Here is a 27,211-nt window from a genome sequence, read left to right on the forward strand (position 1 = left end):
TCATACGGTAATCGCTCAGTGGAGCTAGGAGGTCACAGACCAATCACATGCGTCTACTTCACTGAACTCACAGAGAGCGAGAGAGAGACGAAAGCTACATAGAGAGAGATGACAGCATGTCTTGCTCCAAAATAAGAAAAGTAGATGCAGAAAATCATGCTTTCAAGGATGAATGGACAGACCAATATGCCTTCATTCTCCCCGCAACAAGTTCTAAACCAGTCTGTCTCATATGTTCTGAAACCGTGGCAGTAATAAAAAGTGGCAATGTAAAGCCCCACTTTGAAACAAAGCACCAATCATTTGAGCAAGCCTATCCACAGCAGTCCGAGGTGAGGGCACGCAAAATAACTGAACTGAGAGCCCAGTATGACCGGTCTACCCGAATGTGAATAAGGTCAATGGGAGCAGACAGCCATATTAAGTGACATTGCATAAGACAGCCTAAAAAGAACATGACTCATGTTTCATCAATGGGAAGATGTGCTATTTGATTATGGAGTTGTCAAGCCAAGGAGGAAGTTTCAGGTGAAGGTGGGTCGGCTTCGTTTACACTGCAAGCCCACCTGGACGCTGAATTACGACTGCTGCCCTCGTCTCTCTGAATTTTTAGCGCTGACCTCAGCCCCTACTCATCGCCACATGCTGCCTCTTTCTTTTTGTCTCTCTCTGTTTTCTCCTGTCATTGTTGTTGCCCATGATTCTGTCATTGTTTTGCCCGGCACCTATTGCACGCTAAGCCGTCCCGGAGGGGGATCCCTCTCTGCCTCAGCCCGCCCAATGTTTCTTCCAAGTTTTTCCTACTAGGTTTTTCTTGGGAGTTTTTCCTTGTGTGCATTTAGGGTTGGGGGTGCCGGGTAGGTTAGGCTATGCAGAATAGGTAGATTGTTTGTCTTGCTAAAATCTCCTCTTGTCTACCTTGTGCTTTTCGCTATGCTTGTCCTATATCTTTCTGTTCAGCACTGATTTTGTTTAGTTAGATCTAGCTAGGCTCATTCTCTGTAAAGTCCTCTGAGACATGCTTGTGATAAAGGGCTATATAAATAAACAAACTTGAAACTTGAACTTGAAGCCTGAATGCACAATTCTGATTTGATGCTCAGATCTTATTTTTTTGTTGGACTGTTCACATTTGTCTTTCAATTCTGATCTGACTGTTCAGACTGCGGTCACTTTGACACAATCAGATATGTATCGGAATCTAATACCACATTTAAAAAAGGCCCAAATCAGAATTGGAAATGTCAGATTCAATGTGATTTTTGCTGTTCACACTGCCATTAAAAAAAATCAGATCTGTGTCACATTTGAGGAATTTTTACCTGCAGACTGAAGGAACTTTGTTGATCTTTGGGAGAACAATGACATCCATAAAAAACTGATAATGTTTTCCACAGAGACAGTTAAAATGTCACCTTAATGTTATGCAAGCTAATGCAATATGTGTGTGCACTGCCAAATTTTGTAAACTGTGGTTTTATGTAACAATGAAATGCAAATATATCCTCCATCATATATCAAGATCGACTTAATCTTGTATCACCTCTTTAAGTAACTGTTCTATTGAGGGTTGTTTACAGATATGACCACATAGGTAAACAGATAAGGCATTATTTATCAGTTTCCAGAGCACAATTCATCAGCAAAGATTGGTATGAAAAAAGAATTACACAAAATCGTGTTGTACTTCAAATGATGTGAAGGAGTTTTTCCTTGTGTGCATTTAGGGTCTAAAGGCCCTGACACACCAGGCCGACGGTCGGCCGTCGGCCAATGTCGGGCTGTCGGTAAGCGTCTGCGTCCCTAGTTTTTGCGGTGTGTCTCGCACCGTCGGCACTAGTCGGACCCTGTCGGCGTCTTTTCGGCCGATTGAGCATGTTGAATCGGCGTCGGCGTCGGAGCCGTCGGTGAGAGAGATCACTCTGATTGGTAGTTCGTGTTTTGCCTCTGGATGATTGGACTGATAAATTCCTTCAACATGTGGAACTGAACAGGAAAGAGCCGAGCGAAATTTTTAAAATCGGAGGTTTCATTTATCTCCAGCTCTCGACACAGGTTCGGGAAAGCCCCTTGAGCCTGTCGCTGGAGTAACGTTATTCATGATTTCACCCATTTAGTGCGGTTTCTCCTTATTTTTCGCCTCCGCCTCTTCCTTTCTTCTTCCACAACCAAAAGAGCAAGGGCTGACAACGCCAGTGCCATTTGCAACTTCTTATCAGACATATGGTATGGAGAGTTATTTCCCCTCACGCAGGCGCAGAACGTACGTGCTAGTTGGCCGTCGGGTGTAGTCTTTGCGGTGTGTTCAAGTGCAACTTTTTGGACCAGACGCAGGCGACGTGAGGCGACGCAACAGTCGGCCTTTGTCGCCGCTGGTTCTTTGAAGTCGGTTTGGTGTGTCAGGGCCTTAAGGCTGGGGGTGCTGGGTAGGTTAGGCTATGCAGAAAAGGTAGATTGTTTGTCTTGCTAAAATCTGCTCTTGTCTACCTTGTGCTTTTCGCTATGCTTGTCCTATATCTTTCTGTTCACCACTGATTTTGTTTAGTTAGATCTAGCTAGGCTCATTCTCCGTAAAGTCCTCTGAGACATGCTTGTGATAAAGGGCTATATAAATAAACAAACTTGAACTTGAACTTGAACTTGAACTTGGAGCCAGCCTGTAGCGGACATTAGAAGAACTGCCACTGCATGAAAAGAGGTATAATCGTCAGTAAGCGACTCTGTGTATTGCTGTGGAAGTTCAGGTTAACGACGTTCACAGGAATTTGCTCCTCTCTGTCACAGGTAACTGCCAGGGATTGCCGTTGAGTGTGAATTTCTGGCAGTTTTACATGCCCAGTAACTTGGCTGTTGATCCCCCAGCCCCCAGACTCTGGGGTGGCCTTTCACATGTAAATGATAATGCTGTAGGCTATACAAATGCAAACAGGTCTAAGTGATAGGGGAACTTTGACACCTCCAAAGATTATGAATGTGTAGAAAGTTTATTATTTTCTTTGTCATGTTTAAGATTTTTTATTCCATCTCTTATCTCTCACTGGTACTAGCTCAGGTTATGAGCATACCTCTAGTATAAATAGATTAGGTAATTCGGTATAGTATGAATCTTTTCTATATATTGTGTGTGTGTGTGTATGTAGTGTGTATATATATATGTTGAATTATTTTATATACCATTTGCAAGAGTCGATAGTCTCATTAAAAAAAAAATTATACACTTTGTCTCACCGTATGTCTTTTAAACAATTTATTCAAAGATGATGCAATGAGTCAGTGACTTGTTTTACAAATCAATAAATAATATAAAGGGACAGCTGATTCTGCTGGCTTGAGACAACCCGCTCAGCAGATCAGAAACCAAATTGTATCAATAATCCAACATATCAACACTGTAAAGAGTAAATATACCAGCAACCATGCTGCTAACAAACAGGCACAGCAACCATGCTACCTGCAAACAATATACAGTAATCAACCAATCTTTACATGTAATTTTCCTTAAGAAACTTTCTCTATTAAGAAACTTGAAGAAACCCGCTTCAAAATAATGTTTGAGGCTACAAATGTGAGGCTACAAATGTGAAGTGTCTTCCTCATGCGCCATGAAGACACCACTCCACCAGTGCAGCTGGTCCATTTTGTTTTGTTGCTCTAAAGTCAAACCCTTGCATTTCAGGGCATACACCAGGTGCTCTACAGTAATGGGCATCTGGACCCAACTTTGACTGGATATCAGCTTTAACTCAGCTGTTCAGTTTGCCATGTATCTGGTGGGGAGGAACCAGGAAAACAGCCACCAGCAGGTGCCTTTGGGTCTTTATAAAGGGAACAGGAGACTACAGACAAGCCAAGCCCCCAGTTGCACTAATGTGTAACCAAGTAAAATATGAACTCACATTTCTTAAAAAAACAGTTGCATATGCGACCATTTTGGTCGCAATTTAGAGCCCTGCAAATATAGCGCATGTAATGTTAGCATAGTGTGTTTTATTTTACTTACAAAGTACACTTTGAAATTATACAAAAACTGTATAGTATATATGTCATTGACATATATTTCTGTTTCTGTTGTCAGACGACAATTTCTGTACTGTTAGCATTTTGTGACCCTCAATCAAATCACTTTTTTTATAGTTGCGCAGTCATCTGACAACAGAAACAGAAAGTTTGCTTTTTAACATTGCTGGCAATGGTGAGAACCGATCTATACCCTGCCGAAGAACGGCAGCCATATTTGTGAAAAGGGTCTATTTCCTCAGCAGCCAAGCATTTGCAAGTTATCCCTGGTGCTACCCCTCGTCTGTAAGACAGCGTTGAGGGCTTAAAGACCCTTCGACCCACCAAACCTCACTTTCCCAGAGTGTGGCTATGTGACTTTTCAGTTCAGTTTCATTTATTAAAGTTTGACAAGGCAGGGTACAACAGCATAAAAACACAGTTTTTAAACAGTGAATCCTGAAATGTGTCAGACATTACAGCGATCAACATCATAAACAGAAGCATGAAATGAAGAACATAAACCCTAAAATAAATAGGTCATTTAAATAGCTCATTTAAAAAACAATTTAAGAGCACGAGGAATAAAGGAGAGTTCATGTCTTTTGGTTCTACTCGTGGGCACTACGTATTCCCTGCGCCAAGTAAGTGGGTGTTGAGGCTGCAAGCAGAAAACCATGCAGGGGGGATGAGCTATCCTTGAGTATGTTGGTGAGGGTACGCAGGGTGGCCTCATCACGCCTTTCACTCAAAGATGGAAGAGAAGAAGACGGAATGCCAATAATCAGCATCGCGGAGAGGCGGAGAGGGGATGTTGTCCTCTCTCCTGGCACTGATTACCATATCCATGGTCGTAGTTCCATTCATTGCCAGTGAAAACTCAGTTTAAAGAGTTGTTGGCTTATCTCTCTTGACACACTGAAGTACAAAGTTATTATTAACAACAATTGCAAACAAGCCGTATTTCATCCTGTTTACTCACTATCCATTGCAGATCTCATTGTGGGCGTGCAGCAACCAGCCTACAACCCCCCACCATCCCTGTTTGACACCAGGTGTGTCCATTGGAGAATTCCTCCCCTGTGGCAAGTTAGAGGGACAGCTAGAGATGACGACACAGAGAGAGAGAGAGAGACAGAGAGAGAAGTGTGCATTTGTACCTTTTCGTGAATTCTTCAAGCCTGAACTTGTCAGGTTTACATTTAGCAGTTGATTCAGTCTCTGAGATATGCAATGCTTGTTGACTAGTTGTGGCTTGCTGCCATATTTGTCACATCCCCAAAGACTCTAAGGAATTCAGCACTGTCTCCAACTACCTGGAGGATGTGTCAAAGTAGCTAAAACATGAAATGTACATGAATACAGCATGTAGACACACACACACACACACACACACAGATAGAAAGAGAGACAGAGAGAGAGAGAGAGAGAGAGAGAGAGAGAGAGAGAGATGAGAAATAAAAAAAAACTGCAGGCTATCCTCATTCCTGACACCCCCCATATATTCTTTGAAGTTTCTGTTGCAAAGTCCCATTCAAGGGAATATGAGGCACAAAGGCAAAGCTATGTGAGGAATGAAAGCAAAAATGCACTCAAAGAAATGAATATGGACCCTCTTCCGTAGGCTATTAAGAATAAACATTTTTGTTAATTGTATACAAATTAACACTGTTTCAAGAAAATATAGGCCTATTAGAAAATAGAACCAACACAGATGTGTTTGGTTTAATATCAAGTAGACTGAAACAGTTAAAGAATAAAATTGCTTGACCTGTTTGACTGCTGGATCTATGTAACCAGATGATGTACAGTATAGTGTAATTATTTCAGTTTGATGGAAATTTAGTCATTTAGGCGCAACTATATTTGAAATGCACTGGCATTATGAGCACAAATTGCATACATTTTCATTCAGTTTATCTGAATCAATTTCATAAATGATCATCTTTGATTTAATGCATAAGTGATAATAGTTTAAATTGGAATTACTTAATACAATTTCCTGAAAAGTGCTCATGACGCTAATTATTCAAGTTATATTAGTTCTATTTTAGTAAATTTCATGAATAATAATAGGCTACTTCATTGAAGTTAAAATTATCCAATCCAATTTGATGGAAATGTGTCTTACAACTGAAATACATATAGGCTAAAATACAAAAACAAATAAAATAAATAGACCAAAATATGTGATTATATGATCATTTGATCTGATAATTTGATATTATCAATTTCCACCTGCAGTTAGGAAATAAGCCACTTCGGCTCCAGTAGGCTACATATCGACCTCTTTGGGTTACATAAACATAAGCCTACAACTGTCACCCCGGATCAAGATTATAAAGAAAGATGTCCACATTTCCACGAAGCAGTAGTGTAATTTTTTTTTTCCCCCATGTGACCCAAAGCTGACAGCAGGATCTTTAACATTTGTGAGCGGCCCTCCTCTCTCCATCCTGCCCCAGCCTACCCTCCAGTGTACGCCCTATCTGCTCTGGGTCTGCTCCAGTGTGCGGTGGTACATGCTGTATGCAGCAGACAGGACGAGCGACCGGCACGGTGCGATACTGAATGCTGCAGGAAGGATAATAACATCCCGATTACGACCGCGGAGGAGAACGCAACTTCTTACCGGACAGCCGTGAATGTAAGGTCTTTCCTTTCCTCCCCCTTGCCTTTTATCATATCCTGACAAGTTTCTTTGTACTGGATGTGTCACCGTCCAGACTGCCCCTTGGTCTAATGCACTCATAGCCGACTAATAATGTTCGCTCTGTAATGTTGACGCATTTCAGTAGTATGGCAAGTTTCCATCAAATTGGATTGTTAAATTCTAACTGAAATTATGTATGAATTTGCATTAAATGAAGTATTGTTCATAAAATCGACTCAAATAGAGCTAAAATAAATGAAATGAATGGATTTAAATCTGTGTAATGTGTGCTCACAATGCCAGTGAATTCCAAATGTGTTTGTTTTATTAGCATCTGTAAATGACATATCTCCATCATACTGAAATAATTCAACTCTACATTATCTAGTTATGTAGATCCAATAACAGTCAGACACAAACAGTTCTAGTTAATTTAATCTGTTTCAGTCTTCTCCATTTTAAACCAAACAAATGTGTGTGAAAACTGTTTTCTTGAAACCTGAAACTTTAGTTGGATAAAATCCACCTAATCTTTTTCTTACTAGTTAAGACTGACTTACTTCTAAATACCTGGAGTCAGTGTCTTTCCAGTGACTGTCTTTGCCCTGTTTTAAGTGTGGTGGTTTGTAAAGACAGTCAACATTCAAAACAGAACTCTGTAAGTGACCATTTTTTTTGTCTCACAAAAGCTTTGATGACGTTGATGCTGCATTTGTTGTCTCTTGAATCTCTAAACAGAATATTTGACTTACAACCAGGGATGTAGTGGAGATTAAACCCACCTAAACTCAGTTTACCCACCTTTTTTGGCTAACAAATCAGACATAAATCTAAATTCATAGTGTTGTCAAACTGATGTAAGTTACAGTACATGAGGATATGATTGATCAAGAGGGGAAAAGCATAGTTTACCCACCTTTTGATACCTCTACATCACTGATTATAGCTGTTCAAATGTTCATCAACTTTGATGTACAGGTTAGTATGCTGCTGTAGATTGTTTCCTTTCATTGAGTTTACACACAAGGATGACCCTTCCCCTCTAACTTGAAACCCATTTCACCTTTATGCTCTCATGTGGTAATAAAAAGCGCTTGTGTTTGCCTACAGCCTACTATAGTCTGTGGGGGAGTGAGCTATGCTGTAGGCCTGTCTTGGAATGTGTGTGAGCTTTTCGTTTTTTTTTTTTTTTTTCTGTCAAAGCCTCTACTATGAATTAGGTCTTATTATTACACAAAGTCATGGGAGACCAGCACTGTTAACCTACTTCTGTGGGCTTGATCTTATTAGAATATCCTTATGGTCGATCCCAAGTTATGTAAGAATAGTCAGCCTCATAGCATGCTGGGGCAAAATCTCAGAACACAAAATATGACAAATAAAAAGGCTTTAGAATTCACAAACATGAAATATCAAAGTCTCATCTCACTGGCGCAACACTCAGAAAGTCGATATTTTCTGCTTAAGGACAGAGACTTTGAGACTAAGAGAAGCATGGCAGCCATGGTCAACTCTTCCACCTCTTCTCTGCTGTTTGATTTAAACTGATGGTACAGTAAACCAGATGTTAAAATGGCTAGTCTTCACAACAGCATTGATTTTTTCAGTACATACTGAGACAAGACTGTGTCTGACTCATCTTTCAGCACTTTTAGAGGTACTCATTACCTCTACCATCAACGTGTACAGAACATACAGTATGGATAGTGTGTCTCATTCACATCATGTGGATACTGAGCGTCCCATCCAGATTGTTTATGTTAGTTTAACATACCATAAGCAGCCACAATCTTAGGCAGGTACTTTTGATGAAAGAGAGGGTGTTACTGGGCTCAATGTTTATTTGAGCTTTTACACCTAGTGAGCTTTATTTCATTTTAGTGCTTAGAGTTGTAAACCAGAGAACGTACCCATAACTCCAAGAAATCACCAGTCTTGGCTATCTTGGTTCTGGTCTTGGGAGAGACCAGCAAGATTGCTGAACTAACGTTACGTACGTTCAAGGGTGGATTTTTGCTCTAAGGTCATTCAAGTTCAAGCGACTGGCATGAAGACTTTTTCCATCATTCACTTTTTCAAATTGAATTTCCTTTGATGACCCCATTTAGCCGCACGGACCCAACCACGTTATTTGATTCTAATGGGCCGTTAATCCAGCTATATTTGGGACATCAGATTCTTAGAATCAGTTGCTAGTGTAAAAGGTGTACTGTAGATAATCTGAAGTGGTATGATCCCAGGTCAGTGAGTTCTCTCCCTCCCTCCCTCCCTCTTCTGGACCTTCCCTCTCACGTAGGCTCCTCCAGAACAGCGGAGTCCCATCCAGGTTGACTCGTGACATCTTGGCATACGTAACATGTCTCTCCGTCCGCCTGTCTCCTTTGTCTATCAGGACCCTTTGACACCTAGAAAAGACTTTTCCTGGCTTTTCTCTGCCTTCTCTCTCATTGCTGTCAGTGAAATGTGTCTATGTGGAGATGTGATCGTGGGGGCAAGTGAAGGAGCAGTCAATTCCCATACATTAGCTTGGCTTGGTGCTTGGTAGTGTACCTGAGTCTGCAGATTTTTTCCCAAGCCTAGAACTCCAGCCCCCTCCTGGCTCAAGCAGATCAAGGGTAGAAAAGAAAGTTGATTTTAATCCCCAGGGGGATTAAGGACCCCATGAGTGATTAAATGAGACTTCTGTCTCCAAAAGGACAAATTACTGTACCACCTCAGACTTGGGAACCGTTTTTACAGTGGTCTTTGCAGAACAAAGTAGATTAGACATATCTCCATTTTGGTGATCATTATAGCAAGTGATTAATCACCTCGCGATCACAGGAGAGATTGCATATTTCTGCTGCTTAACGTCCTGCCAGGACAATGGAAATGGATTTTGTCTGACGTTGCTCATGACAAAGCTATCTTTTCCCAGGAAACATTTGTACAAATTCTCATCAAAGCTATCACCAGTATCATTACTAGACTCTATCACTCAGGCAAACTCATATTCAGATTCAAGAATTATGAGAAAACAATTTCTTTGTTGGCACTTCTTATTGGGTTGATTGCAGATGTCTTTAATCATAAAGGAAATTGAGCTGTGTAAAGCCAGACAAATGCTGTCTCTGCTTACCAGGCAATAGTGTTGCTACTCCACAGACACAGACACAAACACAGACGCACACACACACACACACACACACGCACATATATATAGAGCCTACAGAGACTTGCTGTTACTCAGCCCTGTCTCTGCATCATCAGCACTATGCAGACATTCAGAGGGAACGGCACCTTGCTTCTATCTATCTATCTGAAATATACAAAGTGGTGAAAAATCAGCAGCCCCTCTACATCGACATGGGATCAGAATCAGTGTCAGAATCAACTGTATGAAGATGCATTTCATAGATTAGCAATCAAAGATGCATTGGTGTTTCTTGCTGAATGACAATAACATCTGAATAAAAAAATGCCTCCATGAACTGACTTAAGTGATCTGAAAAGGATGAGACACACAAGGAAATGAACCGTTTATTGCTCCTTTAATCTGTGGTTGATATTTCATGGGAATCCATCTGAAACCTTTATCATCTATCTATCAGTCATCATCTATCTATTAGTGTATTTCAGTCAGTAATAGTAATTAAACGGCAGAGGCGGCATTGTTTAGGGCAGTCTGGGGTTCGTGTTGTGAGGCTTTAAACTCAGGCTTGTTCTTGTCGCTGAACAGATTGTTTATCTCTGGAGAAGCTTAAACACATCCTGGATTGGGTTTATGATACATGCCGGCAGTGAAAGATAAGCTAGTATTATTCACATGCACCTGACATGTATCTGTCTCTCTGTCAACAAGTGTTGTGTGTGTGTGTTCATGTTTGAGCATGCATAAGTGTGTGATCTGTGTGTCTTTGAAGGCATGTTTGTGTAGGTGCTTTTCCACTGTATGTGCCATTTATGTGCGGAGTATACAGTGAATAGATTCAGAGTGAGCAAATTGCACAGTGGTTCTGCTACATACATAGGAAGGTTGCCAGTTTGAAAATATGGGTGGAGAAAGTGAATGAGTAACTACTGCACCATTTCAAAAGTTTGCTTAAAATTCACTTTACAGTTGGATAGAAACTATAGAGAGTACTGAAGATACTAGTACTGAATATAATAAAACAAATAATAACAACTGAGCTGCCTTTGAGCAAGGCAATGAGCCCCCAACTGCTCCAGAGGCCAAAAGCAGAAGAGCGTGGTTGTACTGGGCAGCTCCCAGTGTGAATGTGTGGAACTGTATGAATGTGACGCAGGATGGAGGTGGAGAAGAGCTTGGAGCTCAGTCAACTTTCCCTGCATAAAGGTTAAAAAACCAAACTATACTTTAACCTAGATCTAAGCTGTACAACCTATACATATCAGGGGATAATGAAACATGTTTGGCCTCTTCTCTTATAATGTTGAATGTACAGTATATTGAGCAGAGCAGTTCTTCTAACAAGGGTACATTCAGAAATTGTTTCTCGGCTTTATTCATTGATAAACATCACTGTCTACTCTTTTACTCTCTGACTTTGCCTTTCATTCCCCCCCCTTCCTCATCCTCCCTCTACCTCTCATCCCCTCTCTCCTGTCTCTTCACTTGCCCCAACCCTTTCCTCTTTCCCCACAGCAAGAGATTTGGTATGGCAGATAAGACGGTGGAACCAGAGTCTGTGAGTGTCCCCATGGAGGAGGCCGTCATGTGTAACGGGGGTGGCCAGCCTCATGCCCCGCCTCAGCAGCAGCAGCAGCAGCAGCAGCAGGAGGCGTCCATGTTGACCCACCTGAAGAAGGTGGAGAACCAGATCACTGAAGCACAGCGCTTCTCCCACCTACCCAAACGCTCAGCCGTGGACCTGGAGTTCACCGACCTCTCCTACACCATCCAGGAAGGACCCTGCTGGAGGAAGAGAGGTAACACACACACACACACACATCCATCCAGAGGCTAATCTTGAAAATATGCATCAATGCATCAAGTCCAAGACAATTCCAAGAACAAAAGCTAAAATAATGCTTAAGGGGTTTCTTATGGATGAGCAGAGATGTAAATCTATCTGCAGGAGCTCTGTACTGTACCCATTAACATCGGCAACACCCTTTAACATCCAACTAATTATGCATACTATACACAGGTGTAAGTCCCTTCAATTGTTTGGAGTACTGGGCACAAAATACACGAAAGTGGACTTGGTGGAGAAAAACATACTTAAAATGTTTAGAAAAAGTCGAATCAACATCCAATTGTAGCCGAGACTGAGACAAGTCCAAGATCTCAGAAAAGGGATCTGGAGACCGGACTCAAGTACTACAGCTCTGACATTATAGGTCAACATGTTGGTTTATTATTAATGCATTGAGGCTACGAGTGTGCGGCAATTTCAATTCATGTTCAATGAGAGGTGTCTCATCTCCATCTCCATCAGATTTCTAGCCGTTTTGACTGACAAAAAGTTAAACCGAGTCAAGCGAGTTCACAGGGCTGCCAACTCTCACGCATTGACCGTGAGACTCACGCAATTGACATTTTTCTCACGCAGTGAAAAACAAATTCATAACTGATAACGTTGCGGCGCGAAGAGGACACTGACAGCGCACGAGACGAGACAGAGCAGCACCGTGCAGCAGAGAGTTATTCAGACCATCTGAATAGCGAGAAATATACACAAATCTATTATATTGTAATTTATTCCCATGCATGGTGCTCAGAGTAATCTCAGTCAGCGGCTCTTCTGCGTCTCTCCCTCTCCTCTCGCGCCGTGCGCACGCAGGCAGGAGTGAGAGTGAGTTACTATGGTTACGGGGACGCTCTGTGTCTCTGTCGCTCTGAAACTTTCTCGCGATTCCCAATAATAGGTTTTTAGGTTAGTATGCCTATGCAAAATCATGAATGTAAGCACCTCAATGCTGAAATCTAGTAATATAACATAAGTTTACATTTTTGGTTAACATTATACAGGGTTGCTGTTTCTTGACTTAATCCAAGAGGTTAAGTGGTGTAGAAATGCAGGAAATTTGTTTTAAATTACTATTTTTTTCTGACCCCCCCACCAATTATGTATTTTAACCCCCCCCCCCCCCCCCCCCCCCCCGGAAACAGGGTTCCCCCACCTGCCAAATTCCACTTTAACCCCTGCTGTTACCTGTTTACTATACTATACCTGGCATTTGGCTGATGCTCCTTATCTGGAGCAATTTACAATTAGTTCAATAAAATAATAAGCTTAAACTCCTGATTCACCAACATTACAAGCACCTAATAGTAATGAGTGCAAGGGTCAAAGCCATAGCGCCCAGGCAACTGGTATAAATACATAGTACTGTGTCCCTGGAATATTCATGTACAACACGGAAGTGCTAGGGAAAGAAATAAGAACAAAAGGCAGCTGCAAGATTAAGTGCAAGTAGAGAAGGGAGGCAGGACAGAAGGTTATGTGAAGTGTTTCTTGAAGAGATTAGTTTTCGTTTCACACCAAAAGACAGGGAGTGGCTATGCCGTTGTAACTGAAGAGGGAAGGTCACTTCCATTGTGGGAGAGCCTGGAGGGAGGAGACAACAAAACACAACAAAAGTGGCTTTGGACATTCTGAAAGACTGTAAAATATCTGTCCACCATGACCCCCCAGAAATGTCATACCTGCTGTTGCCCCCATGTATAAAGCAACCATCATGGTTTTATGGCCATTAGTTGGTGCATTAGAATATTGCCAAGTGCATTCCTTTATTTTCATCTTTGGAAGAAGGTATGAGATATGTCTGACATTAGCTGACACCAAAGAGTAATAACAACTTGCCAAATACAAATCAGTTCTGCAAATGTCCTCTATTTTTCTGATGAATGTATTGTCTGACATAGTTCTATGTTCAGGAAGTCTATTCGCTTCATCCCAGCTGAAGCAAACCTAATTCACACCTAATTCTAATTCTTTTATTTTTTGCAGCATTTCAAAAGTTAATGCGAACATTAATTTGGCAGTTGCATGGAAACAAAACTGGCAATAGCCAATGAATGACTGCCAGAGAACAAGAAACATACAGGAAGCGTGGAAAGAATAATGCTCCATCTCCATGTTTGTTTTGGGTGCATGTTGATGTTGATGTTGAAGATTTGGGGTGTTGCGTAAGAACTCGCGTGGTGTGTTTTCCCCAAACACAAATGGTTGTCAAGTGTGTGTTCCCCAAATCTAACTGGTCGTCAAGTGTGTGTTCCCTAAATGCAACTGGTCGTCAAGCGTGTTCCCCAAATCAAACTGATCATCAAGTGTGTGTTCCCTAAATCCAACTGGTCATCAAGCATGTGTTCTCCAAATCCAACCGGTCGCCAAGTGTGTGTTCTCCTAAATCCAACTGGCCAATAAGTGTGGCTTCCCTAAATCCAACTGATTGTCAAGTGTGTTCCCTAAATCCAGCTGGTCGTCAAGCGTGTTCCCCAAATCAACTTTTCATCAAGTATGTGTTGCCTAAATCCAACTGGTCATCAAGTGTGTTCCCCAATCCAACTGGTCGTCAAGCATGTGTTCCCCAATCCAACTGGGCATCAAGTGCGTGTTCCTCAAATCCATATGTTCGTCAGGTGTGTGTTCCCCAAATCCAACTGGTCATCAAGTATCAACAACATAAACATATCATATCATAAACATATCACCTAAACAACATAAAACAAAAATAATCTGCAGAAGCCAGTCATTAGGTGTGTGATGTCAAGTCTTCTCACAGTCTGTTCAGTCGTGTAGTGAGTCCCCAGCCTTAGCTAGTAGGGATGGGACGATATATCGAAATTCAATATATCGCAATACAAAAATGTGACAATGCGTATCGTGGGCCAGAAAAATGAATGATATTAGTTACATTTTATTCTGCTGTAGTAATCACAAATGAGACGGCTTGCCCATCACAATTTCACAAGCTCTCCATCCAAATTAGATTATTTGCACTTTATTATGACATTTTGAAACTGTTGTTTACATTCTATCAAGCCAATGGCATTGCTAGAAAGATGTGTCTCTGAAATAAACATAATTCTGCACAGTGATACTTGTTGTCACTGAACTTTTATTTATTACATCGTATCGTGGTTGTATTGAATTGTGAACCCCATATCGCGTATCGAATCGTATTGTGAGATAAACAGATCGTCCCATCCCTATTAGCTAGAACAGACAGAGTTGCTTTGAGGACACGGATGACAGAGATAGAGAGAGCAGCTGTAAGTGGTCAGGTCTCTCACCCTTACTTTGTTTCTTTCTGCCCACTTCCCATTCAACAACACCAGTAAAAATAAACCAGTAGCATTATGACATATGACTATAGCCTAAATCGATGAAAGCTGAACTGATGTTTACAGTTACTGTAGCAAACCCTGATCGATTGATCTTTCTTGTCGATATCATTTCCTGACTTAGAGACGCTAAGGAACCGAGGAGAGAGCAGAGCATATTGTTTCTGACACACTGCCCTCCCCAGGAGCTGTCACATAGAGGATCAATGGAATATAGCACAGTGGAGTTGTACATTGTGCATATTTCAGTCAATACAAATCAAAGTCATTTACTTTCTTACCCTTTGGCTGCACTGAAGCTATAGATCCATATGCTGCTCAGGATTCACATCATTGCGTTTGCCTTTAAATGGATAATCTTTGAACAGATTTGCAAGCATTATTTTTATGCATATAGAGATGCTTTGCATTGGCATCATAAACCATTTAGTGTCAACACTGAGGTTGCACCATACAATCACTGTCTATCCTTTGTCCAGTGTGTCTGATGTTAACAGTGTATATTGTGTGCACGAGTGTGTGCGCATACCCTATGTGGTTTCCAGTAAGTGCTGCATTGTCTGAGACAGTTTAGCTCATCAATAATGTAGCTGACTGGGTGAGCCAAAGGACAGAGGAGAGGAGAGGAGAGGAGAGGTGAAATGAGTACACAGGATGCATAAATATTAATTCCTTTGAACCTTTAAAGTAGCTGAAGGTAAACACTTTTTATTGTTGCATGCTCAGTCAGTTTGAGCATGCAGTCCAAGGTTTCATTCCATGCGTTTAAACTTGTTTGAATCGCATTCAAGTGTCTTTTCAATAGTAATATAGTCACAAATGGAAAAGCAACCGTGTTGTGACAGTGTGAAAATTTAGTACCCAGAGAGCTAGAGGAGTTTTTCAGGATTTATAGAAATATTAATCTGTCTGTGGTTTTGGCTTTGTATGCTCTCATCAATCAGTATATCTGACTTGTTGGATTAATACATACCAGCAGTGGCGGTCTTGTCATTGTTGGCACCCTAGGCAAGATCATGCAAGGAAATCCCCCAAGATATTTAAAAAATGCATCTGAATCATAATAGAGATGACTTTTCCCCACTATACTGTATGTACTTACATCTTTAGTACACGTTTAATCATAAGTACCTGTTAATAACAGCAGAAATCTACTTAAGCCTAATTAACATCCAAAATAAAGGCCTATTTCCAGTAAAACTAGCCATATGATCTATCTCAAGCATCAGACTAAGTCAACATCTACTTGGTCTACTAAAATGAAATACTAAAAACATATTTTCCCGCAATTTTGATATTGGAGGTGCACTAAAGGTATTTCTGAACACTGTATTACGTTATCCAACCTTAATGCAAAACTATGTCTTGGAAATTTGACAAATATTACATTCAACAAGTGATATGAATGTAAAATTTTACTACAAACCCACACAGATCTGTCTCACGTCAGTTACACAAATCAGGCCCTAAGCTTTAGCAATCATGCAGCATATTCTTAACTAGTCTAGACAAATTTATCTATGTGGACAATTAAGTTATTATTACTTATTACAGGGGAGTCTGTAGAACCCATAAAATAGCTGCCAAGCCAATTAAGGCAGCTATTTTATGGGTGAAGTTTTAGTTGAATTATGCATGGCAAGTAGTTTCACAGTTCAAAAACAAGTTATAAAACAAAATATAAATGAAAATGATTATGACACCTATCCATCTTTAGATCATTAGCGTCCGCTCCTCATTTCAGCGCACATCCAACACATCAAGCAGCACTTTATTTTTATTTTTTTTCCAAGATTATTTTTTGGGCATTTTTGCCTTTTTTAGATAGTTCAAAGTGGAGAGATTGGTTCACACTTTACTGCATCATCAGAGTGTGGGAGTGTGGGAAAAGTTGAAGCTGAACTTCAGCTGAACTATTGCTCTGTGGCCTGTAATCTGAATGTACCATTAGACCACTGAGCCACCAGGACGCCCAAGAAGAACTCTATCAAAATATATTTATTTTTTTATTTATTTTTATTTATTTTTATTTATATGTATTTATTTATATTAGTTATTGGCACCTGAATTTCCCCAAGGGGATTAATAAAGTGCTATCTTATCTTATCTTATTATTCTTTTTCCACCAAAGACAAGATTTGGTAGCAAGAACTGTAAACCAGATTTAAAAGAGGCAAAAGACTTGTGTGTAACTATAATAAATCTGACATTGATTCAATTAAGTTACAAATAACTACTTTCAACAGGACATTGATTCAAAAATGTTGTTTACAAGTTCGTTGCACAATGTTATAGCACAGTGAGGGCACTGGACACATCAATACATTGAAAATGGGCAAAACATTTTAAAAAATGGCAAATATTATTATTATTATTATTCAAATGAGTTTCACACTAGTGTTCAAGGAATAGGCAGGATCCCCTTATGAGCAACTTCCTGCAGCAGCATACAATAAAGTAACTGTACAAATATACAGTGTAAACTTATCCAGTCCACACCTATTCTTTTTCTTTGGGTTGGGGTGTTTGCCTCAGCCCTTTTAGTTTGTCTGCTAATAGCAGAGCCATTTCTGCACAATGTCCACAAAGGTGTGTTTTAATGTTTTTTAATCTTAATGTTTACAGTGAGCACCATAAGAGCCGGGCTTTGTGTTTTTGCATTCATTTGTTTGTTTGTAAAGCTTTTTGCAATGCACACTGCTTAGGAGAGTTACAGTATGCACTCTTTAGTCCACACAGAGCCCTCAGAGCCCTGCACAGGGAAATACATTGTGCACATGTACACCAGGCAGTACGGTACAAGTCAAACAAGCATAAACCAACTGGACTCGCTGATTTTCTAACTGTAGTGGCTGTAGTGGCTACAGTTAAATATTTTGTTCAGTGATTATAGTTCCAACAACACAGTGCTACCACAGCTACCACCTACAGGCTCTGTGTGTTTGAACAGCCAAATGGAAAAAAAAAATGCATGAAGCTTATTTTTCCATCTGCAAGTCACACCTCAGGAAACTCTGAGTATATACACAAAATTGATTTCCTGAGATGGGAACAGAGAACAAAGTCAAAGGCTTGACCTAAGTTTTTGTATAAGCTGGTCTACTTAGCATATAATGTGATCTTTCTTTGTTGGTGTTGAAGTGGTCAGTTTCAGCTGTCTTTGTTGTTTCCAGGTTTCAAAGCCTTACTGAAGTGCCTGTCTGGGAGGTTCTGCAGCCGGGAGCTGATAGGAATCATGGGGCCCTCAGGGGCTGGGAAGTCCACCCTAATGAACATTCTGGCTGGATACAGGTAAGCGCCAAGATCCCCGCCTGCTCTGGAGTCATTTATACCTAAACTACATTTACATTAGTTCACTAAGGCTGTGCATTATCTTTCTACACACATGAAATGACTGGCTAGATGGGACGGAGTTGAAAATATGTGTTGTAATTTGCTAAATAAAATCCAAGCAGCTCACACAGATGATAAAAGCAATAACTATTGATAGTCGGATTGTAAACACATTTTAAAGATGAACTCTTTAAAGTAAATTCTTAGCTTCTTTCAGCTGTCCACACATTTTCTCCAGGAAATGTGAAAGTTAGTAGCCTACACTCATGATATTGCCACTGTTATTAGTATTAGTATGAGTATCCTGTTTGTGTCCTACAAGCTGAAGATGAACTAAAGCTACTTTTTGTAGTATTTGTCATGTGTGCAGCCTAGCCAGTTGAACTGGATGTGTGTGTGTGTGTGTGCGTGCGTGCGTGCGTGTCCTGCTCCCTAGGGAAACAGGGATGAAGGGTCAGATCCTGGTGAATGGGAAGCCCAGGGACCTGAGGACCTTCAGGAAAATGTCCTGCTACATCATGCAGGATGACATGCTGCTGCCACACCTCACCGTACGGGAGGCCATGATGGTGAGTTCGAACTGACAGGCACATGGCATGTTTGATTGAGAGCGAAAATTAGTGAAATAACTTATATATAATAAACTTATTCTGTCTAATTCTGGCTTCTTCACTCTGTTTTCTCACAAAAACTAAAGCAGCAGTATATAAGCAATTAAAGTATAGCAAGCTAGTGATGAAAGGCTTGGTGTTCAGTGTGCCAAGGTGCAGCAGGAATGGACTTGTGACTTGGAGAAGACCACCTGTTGATTACAGTGTATAGGTGCTGAATACCTGATATATTACATGATTACGACACATTTTCTCATTGCTTCAGGTTTCAGCCAACTTGAAGCTGAATGAAACTATGGACGTGAAGAAAGAACTGGTGAGCTGAACATAACATCTACTAGTTTAAAAAAACTAAGAAAACAAAGCAATAATAATATTACCTCCTGCTTTTTGTGTCTCTGTGTACAGTTTGCTTTTGCTTTGTTTGCTTTATCTTTCACTCTCGTTCTCACTCTGTCTTCTCAATAATTTGGTGGTTTAAAGGATTTGGTCTTATAAAGAGCAGGATCAAAGGGTTGGGGAGAGTAAACTTGTTTTTGTGGATGTATTGCATGTGTTTAAAGGGGCAATAAGTAAGATTTTCAGTTTTATTCATCAAGGGGCAATAAGTAAGATTTTTACTGTTCCATAGCACAAAATGACCCCAGTATATCTGAAGGGGCTTGATAAGGTCTATATACCACATATCTATAGCAATGGCTCAACAATTACTTTCCCAGCTACTGTCACCTACAGGTCACAAATTTGATTACAAAATAGCAGGCTATTAAAGCTTTCTTTCCCTCTCTCTCCAGGTGAATGAGATCCTGACTGCCCTAGGGCTCCATGAATGCGCTCACACACGTACCAGCTCGCTGTCAGGTGGTCAGTGTAAACGGCTGGCCATCGCCCTCGAACTGGTCAACAACCCTCCAGTCATGTTCTTTGACGAGCCCACCAGGTGAGACACACACTAATGCAAATAAATAAACGCCATGCTTGCAACGATCCAGCTGGAGCCCTTGTCAGGAGCGTTCCACCAATACCAGAGACTGTGACAGTTGTATAGTATGTGCAACCACCTTTGTACCAACATTGCGATTGGTTAAACATACACTAACCAGCCACTTTATTAGGTACACCTATCCAGTACCGGCTGGTCATCTGTTGCTAGCGCCCATTTATCATAAGGGCCAACAACATGTGTGTTGTGAGATGCCCTTCTGCACACCACTGTTGTAAAGAGCTGTTATTGGAGCATTTGTGGAACTTTCTGTTAGCTTGAACAAGTCTGCCCATTCTCCTCTAACATCTCTCATTACGTATCATGGTGTTTTTAGCCACAGAACTGCCGCTCACTGGATGTTTTTTGTTTATCGCACCATTCTCTGTAAATTCTAAAGACTGTAGTGCATGAAAATCCCAGGAGGGCAGCTGTTTCTGAGATGCTGAACCACCACATCTGGCACCAACAATCAGACCACGGTCAGAGTCGCTTAGATCACGCATCTTGCCAATTTGTAATGTTTGGTCAAACAAAAAAATAAACTACTTCACCATGTCTGCATGCTTTATTGAGTTGCTGCCACATGATTTGCTGTTTGGAGGAGCAGGTTATTTGCGCTACATGAGCAGGTGTAACTAATAAAGTGGCAGGGGAGTTTATATAAAAAATTTTATGACAATTGGACCAACCGTTGTAAAGCTATATCCATTTTCCCTACTTAACAGTGCACTTTGTCAAGTTCATCAGTTAATGGTGGCCATGTTATCTATACAGTCCGGCTTATTTATATAAAAATGTGTGTGTCTAGGTCTATTTGAGTTGCACATTTGATTGAGTTGATAGATCAAAAATTGACAAAGCCTGATTGAAAGCCTGTTTTTCAAAATAGTCAAAATGGCAGATTTGGGTGGTCCCATGGGAAAACTGGCACATCCGGCTGCATATTCATAACAAGTTTTGTGTCAATCAGACTTTTGGTGTGGGAGGTATGACTTTTTAAATCTGAAAATGTTTTACGTTTATTTATAGTGGTACCATTTGGCCAACATGGGTGGTTGGTTGCTCTGGGACTTTCGGTTTCTGAAATGTGAACACTTGTAATGGAGAAGAATAAACAAACACGGAAACAAAGAAACAATCTGACCAATACAATGGGGTTCCAGCAGCTTCGCTGATTGAACCATTAATAATTAGAACATATTCCTGCACACTTGAGTGAAACCAGTGGTAGTGTTAATCTATTATACAACAGATAGACTGGCAGATGAACTGCCAGTCTATCTGAACTTTTAACAAAAGGACAGCCTGATATATCAGCAAACCGATACATCCCATCTCCTCTACCAATTTACTTGCCAGCAGCGAAGTCATTTCATTTTCTTCATCCACTCTTTCCTCCTCTTTCATCCTCTATGCCTCTTCCTGCAGTGGTTTGGACAGTGCGTCATGCTACCAGGTCGTCTCCCTGATGCGTTCTCTGGCGCTGGGGGGTCGAACCATCATCTGCACCATCCACCAACCCAGTGCCAAGCTCTTTGAGATGTTTGACAAGGTAGACACCTGCCCGTTTACTGTAAATAAATGGAGAAATGAATGCATGGATGGGTAGAACGATGGATAAGAGTTCAAATTTCATTTTATGTAGAGAAGGTTTCAGTGACATTTGCATTGGCTTTTTAAAGAAAGAAGAACACCAATTTTTTTTCAGTATCAAAGGGAAATGTTTTGAAGGGCTGAGCCGTCATTTACTTCTAATAATAATAATCCTGTCCTTCCACAGCTCTACATTCTGAGTCAGGGTCAGTGTATCTACAAAGGCACAGTCCCTTACCTCATCCCCTACCTGAAAACTCTGGGCCTTTACTGTCCTACCTACCACAACCCTGCAGACTTCAGTATGTTCACTTAAGATCTATACTTGTTTCTGTCACACTCTAACAATATACACCATGTAAGCTGTTGTGTAAGTTACAGAGCTTCAGGCAACTTATTTGAAGTGTAATTCATTACATTAAGGTTCTGCAGATTGAGGATGCTCTGAAAATCTCTCTCTCTCTCTCTCTCTCTCTCTCTCTCTGTCTCTCTCTCTGGTTTCGACTCTGGTTCAGTCATCGAGGTGGCATCGGGAGAGTATGGAGACTTGAACCCTGTGTTGTTTGAGGCAGTGCAAGGTGGACTGTGTGCCGTAGAGGAGAAGAAGAACCAGTGTGATAAGAAAGGCCCATCAGTCTGTGCAACAAAGTGCCCAAAGGTGGGTACTGGATGAGGCGCTGGTGTATTGTAGTATGTTGTACTGTGCTACACTCTTGAGAGATTGGCAGAGGTGAGATTCATTTTTCATTGACATGAATTTCCCTGCTTTAATTTTCCCAGGACTCCGGACACATAGAGAGCCATACTTTTGCCACAAGCACACTGACACAGTTCTGCATCCTCTTCAAGAGAACGTTCATAACTATATGTCGAGACCAAGTGGGTGACTACAACATCTGCCAGAAAACTATAGGACAAATATTATACATGTTCACTGGTTGCGAACACATGTAATCTTGTGCTATCTTTCCATTTCCAGGTGTTGACCCACCTCAGACTGATGTCCCACATCTCCATAGGCGTGTTAATAGGCTTGCTCTACCTGAACATTGGCAATGATGCCAGCAAGGTCTTCAACAACACAGGATTCCTCTTCTTCTCTATGCTTTTCCTCATGTTTGGAGCGCTCATGCCTACCGTCTTAACCTGTAAGTATGATCAAACTATAGACAGAGGGAGGGAGAGTAAGAACTGCATGGTAAACCTTCTATTCACTGTGCACCTACAATCAACTTTAACCCATTTCCCTATAGTACTCATCATTCCTAAGTGTCTTGGTTTGTTAAGTTGGTTCTAGGGTCATTTTTCAATAGACCTGATACAGTATGTGTGAGATCTGATAGGTCTTGGAACGTAAGATTTGGCTCATACTGTCTAATGAAAGCTTATTGAATTTTCTGTCCGCTGTTGAAACAGTTAAGTCACATATACTGTGTAGTGTGTATAGATAATGAGAATTTGATGAATGTGTTTGGTAAGACATCTTTATGTACCTTCTGTTAGTTCCTCTGGAGATGTCTGTGTTCCTGAGGGAACATCTGAACTACTGGTACAGCCTGAAGGCCTACTACCTGGCCAAGACCATGGCCGATATTCCATTCCAGGTGAGTGGATGGTTTGTGAATGTTGGGAGTGAGATCAGTGAGGATCCGAGTACTGAGAAGCTAGTGACACAAAATAAAATCCAATTACACAGTAAACCAGTGCAGCCTAGTGTTACTCAAAGGTATTACCCTGCTGTTGCAATGGATTACACATTGCCTGTGTTTCTGCAACATTTGGCTCAATACTGTCAATGAGAATTAGGTCTGATATAAAGAGGCAGTTCACACAAATTTTGATAATTCTTTCCAGGAAAAGCCTAGGAAAGCCTCCTAACATTGTTGAGGTTCTGGCCAGAGCAAAACTATAGTTTTTCTATACCATAAATGTACACTGTGGTGTTACTAGACTGACAGTTTAACTGTGATTGTTGTTAACCTTTTCTAACAAGTGAATGTGTGGAATGTTGTCTGCTATTGCATGTGATAAACTGTTGTTTTGTGCTGATATTGTAAATTGAATTTCCCTGAGGACAATAAATGGTATATTGTATCTTGTCGTATCATATATTGTCCCATATAGTATCGTATCATATCTTTTCATTGTGTTATATCATACTGTATCATATCATATTTACATACCATGTGACAAGGACACTAATAAATAAAAACAATGTTTATTATTATTTGCCTTAAAGGAACAGTTCACCCCAAAATGAAAGCTCTGTCATTATCTATTCATCCCATGTCAGTCAAAACTCGTTCACTCATTGAAATTAATTCAACACACAGCAAGTTAGCGTATACAATTGAAGAATTGATGAACAATTGAAGTGAATGAGGCCTAGTTGTTTTAGTACCAAAAAGGGCATAAAATGACCAACAAATTCTCAGCTCACAGCTCATGTAGCATGATCCAAGTGTTTTGTAGCCAAATGATTGCACTCCAAAAAGCTTATATTTTGCACTGTATCTCCTATATTTAGCTCACTGACATTTCCTTCTGTTTGAAAGCGTAAACAGGTGTTTGCACCCCACAGTGCTCTGCAAAAACGCTTGTTTGGCTACAAAACACTTAGTTTACGCTGGACGAGCTGTTTAGAGAAATCTGATGGTCATTGTATGCCCTTTTTGGAACCCGAAACAACTAGGCCCCATTGACTTCAACTGTTTGTGAGTAGACTGAGATGGAATATTTGCTGTGTGTTTGGTTGTTGTACAAACTTCAGTGGAGTTTCTACTGACATGTGGGTGAGTAGATAGTGACAGGATTTTCATTTTGGGGTGAACTATTCCTTTCATAAATAAAAGTTAATAAAGGTGTTGTTTATTTTAGGTGATCTGCCCCATCATGTACTGCAGCATAGTGTACTGGATGACAGAGCAGCCTCCTGAGGCCAGCCGCTACCTGCTCTTCATAGCCCTGTCCATCTGTACTGCCCTGGTAGCCCAGTCCCTAGGCCTACTAGTTGGGGCTGCCTCCACCTCGCTACAGGTACTGGACCTATGGGACTTTTTGCATCTCTATGCGACTATTTTACCTTCTTTCCATTTTACAAACCTGCCATGCATCTATCCACCCATGTACTTTCCAGCATTCTCTAATATCGCACTCACTGGTTCGTGTCATGCCAAATATTTTCTCTGCATCTGTCCACAGGTCGCTACATTTGTTGGACCTGTCACAGCTATCCCAGTGCTCCTCTTCTCTGGATTCTTCGTTAACTTTGACACCATCCCTAAGTACCTTCAGTGGAGCTCTTATGTGTCTTATGTCAGGTGTGTACTGGTCTGATTCTTAAACTTCTTTCAGAAGTGTAGGAATCATGTAATCATGTATTTCCAGTGTTTCATCCTTGCTAGTATGTATATCCTTATGTATATCCTTATTAGTGGGAAGTTCTTAGAGTCAGGTATGTAGGAGAGACTCAGCATATCCCCATTTTCTGAAACAGAGCTTGCCCACCTTTTTCAGCATAGATAAATAGTAGACACTATAGCAAATAGTATCAGATCAGTGTACGTTCTATGATATCTAGAGCCATGAATAAACAATATGACCGAATATATATTTATATGTTTGCATTAGGGACGGGACCATCACAATTTCACAAGCTCTCCATCCAAATTATAGTATTTGCACTTTGGAATAACATTATTAAATTGTTGTTTACATTCTAGCAAGGCAATGCCATTGCTAGAAATTTGTGGCTCAGAAATTAACAAAATTCTGCACAGTACTAGTTTGTCTTGAACTTTTATTACATCATAGTGTGGTTGTATCGAATTGTGAACCTCGTATCGTATCATGAGATAAGCATATCGTCCCATCCCTAGTTTGCATGTATATAAACTTGCAATGAGGACTACAACCATCTCTCTGGATACCCAACAACTTCTGAGCTATCATGACTCAGAATCAAAAGATGAGGCACTTTGTTATTCTGTCTCTTATTCATTTGCCTTGATGTTTGTGTCTCTCCCCAGGTACGGCTTTGAAGGAGTGATCCTGTCCATCTATGGGATGAACCGTTCAGAGCTGGAGTGTCCGGGGAAGGTGTGTAAGTTCCAACAGCCCGAGGAGGTTCTCCAGTTATTGGATGTGGAGGATGCCAAGCTCTACATGGATTTCATTGTCCTGGGCATTTTCTTCATCATCTTTCGACTGGCCACCTACCTCGTCCTCCGCTACAAGGTCAAGTCTGAGCGATAGGTTTTGCTTGGCTTGGCTCCCAGAACTCAAGGCCCTCCCTACCTTCATTCCTGGCCTGGTCTCTGTTCTGTGCACAGAAAACAACCTCTCTTCATTTTGTACATTGCTGCTAAGAGAACAGAACATGAACTCCGATCTGCTCCACTGCCAAGGACCGTGGTAGGCGGTGAGTAACGGTGAAAAGCAGTGAAGAGCCATCTCATAACTCCACATATACCTGTTTTACCTCAGACATCTGGACTCCAAATGAAGCATCCTGCGCACAAAGGCAGACCAGCAGTGAGGAGGGGACCACAGAAGAAGAGACTGGGCCATGTTCAGTAGCATATACTGTACGTTTCACAATACTGGAAGATAGAAATGGTGGCTGCGATACAGTTCTCCAGAGTGGGCATGCATGTTTATTCTATACTGTACGCTGCCACTCGATCTTGAACGTTGGCTTATGTTATAGCTCTGGTCCGAGGAACTGACCACTTGAGAGAAGCAAATACAAACAGAGAATGTTTACATTGTCTTTATTAGCCAAGAAAAACCTGAGGACAACTGTTGCACTGGAGAGAGAGAGTGTTGTGTCTGAAAGACTGAAAGTGGATGACCATACTTCAGTGATAATCATGGAATCATTATACCTGTACACTGGATGAAAGCTGTTTCTTTGAGCTAGTTGTCAGTGTTTGTTCAGTGTTTTTGTCAAGGTATGACTGAACTAGGGCGACAATTAGGAGCTTAAAAGCATTTATTTGCTGTTTATGAAAATCAAATCTTTCCTGTAGCCAGATTGTTTTTTTTAACATGTCGATACTTGTAAAGTAAGCTTTCTCTTGATTACCCCTAGAAATTATGTATTTTTTCTACTTCCATAATCAAATCCTAAATAAAATCTTAGTTGAAATGAATATCTTTTAATCTTAATAATTTTATACTGTCTTTACATCCTGTATTATCTATGGTATTGTATGCATATGTCATTATATTAGTCTATTTAAGGCAACATAGATGAATTATTGTATCATCGTGCTTTTTTGTCCAAACCATGTCCAGCACTGCCATAAAAGACACCTGATGTTTATGTGTATGTTATCATTCAGAGATAGAATATTCAAACACAACATGTTCATTCAGTCAGGTTTGTCTTATGTTTTGCTTGAATTACATGTAGTAATTTTATGCATCTGGACTGCACATTATAGGGATACTCTCTTGGAGAACAACCAAAGAGAACTAAGTGTAGAAATATGTTCACATTTCATTTGCAATGTTTTGACATGTTTTGTCTACCTGAATAATTTATCTGGGATATCATGACCATGGATGTTCATTCATTCTCTGTTGAAACCTATGATTTGGCGATCTCACAGCCAAACTCCACTGTACAGCAATGCAAGTGTCTGCTATTCCAATAAAGACTTATGACCTTATTAAACTTATGAAACATTTTCATCCGTGTATTATTGTTTAGTGGAAACATTGTAGATTGTGCATTCCAATAG

The 27,211-nt window shown here is 40.7% G+C and overlaps 1 protein-coding gene across 1 annotated transcript; it reads left to right on the forward strand.

Moving 5' to 3' along the window:
* The first annotated feature begins 6,513 nt into the window (after window positions 1–6,513).
* Window positions 6,514–25,768, forward strand: LOC139929313 (ATP-binding cassette sub-family G member 4-like). The gene is made up of 15 exons (XM_071922160.1): window positions 6,514–6,648; window positions 11,299–11,578; window positions 18,116–18,233; window positions 18,712–18,844; window positions 19,152–19,202; window positions 19,681–19,826; window positions 21,300–21,423; window positions 21,652–21,766; window positions 21,980–22,122; window positions 22,245–22,343; window positions 22,444–22,612; window positions 22,968–23,068; window positions 24,342–24,500; window positions 24,666–24,784; window positions 25,493–25,768. Exons 2-15 carry the CDS (start codon window positions 11,308–11,310, stop codon window positions 25,716–25,718), a joined length of 1,974 nt encoding a protein of 657 aa, XP_071778261.1. The 5' UTR covers window positions 6,514–6,648; window positions 11,299–11,307; the 3' UTR covers window positions 25,719–25,768.
* The last annotated feature ends 1,443 nt before the right edge of the window (window positions 25,769–27,211 follow it).

The sequence above is a fragment of the Centroberyx gerrardi genome, chromosome 6 (assembly GCF_048128805.1).
Source record: "Centroberyx gerrardi isolate f3 chromosome 6, fCenGer3.hap1.cur.20231027, whole genome shotgun sequence".
NCBI classification, from domain to species: Eukaryota; Metazoa; Chordata; class Actinopteri; order Beryciformes; family Berycidae; genus Centroberyx; species Centroberyx gerrardi.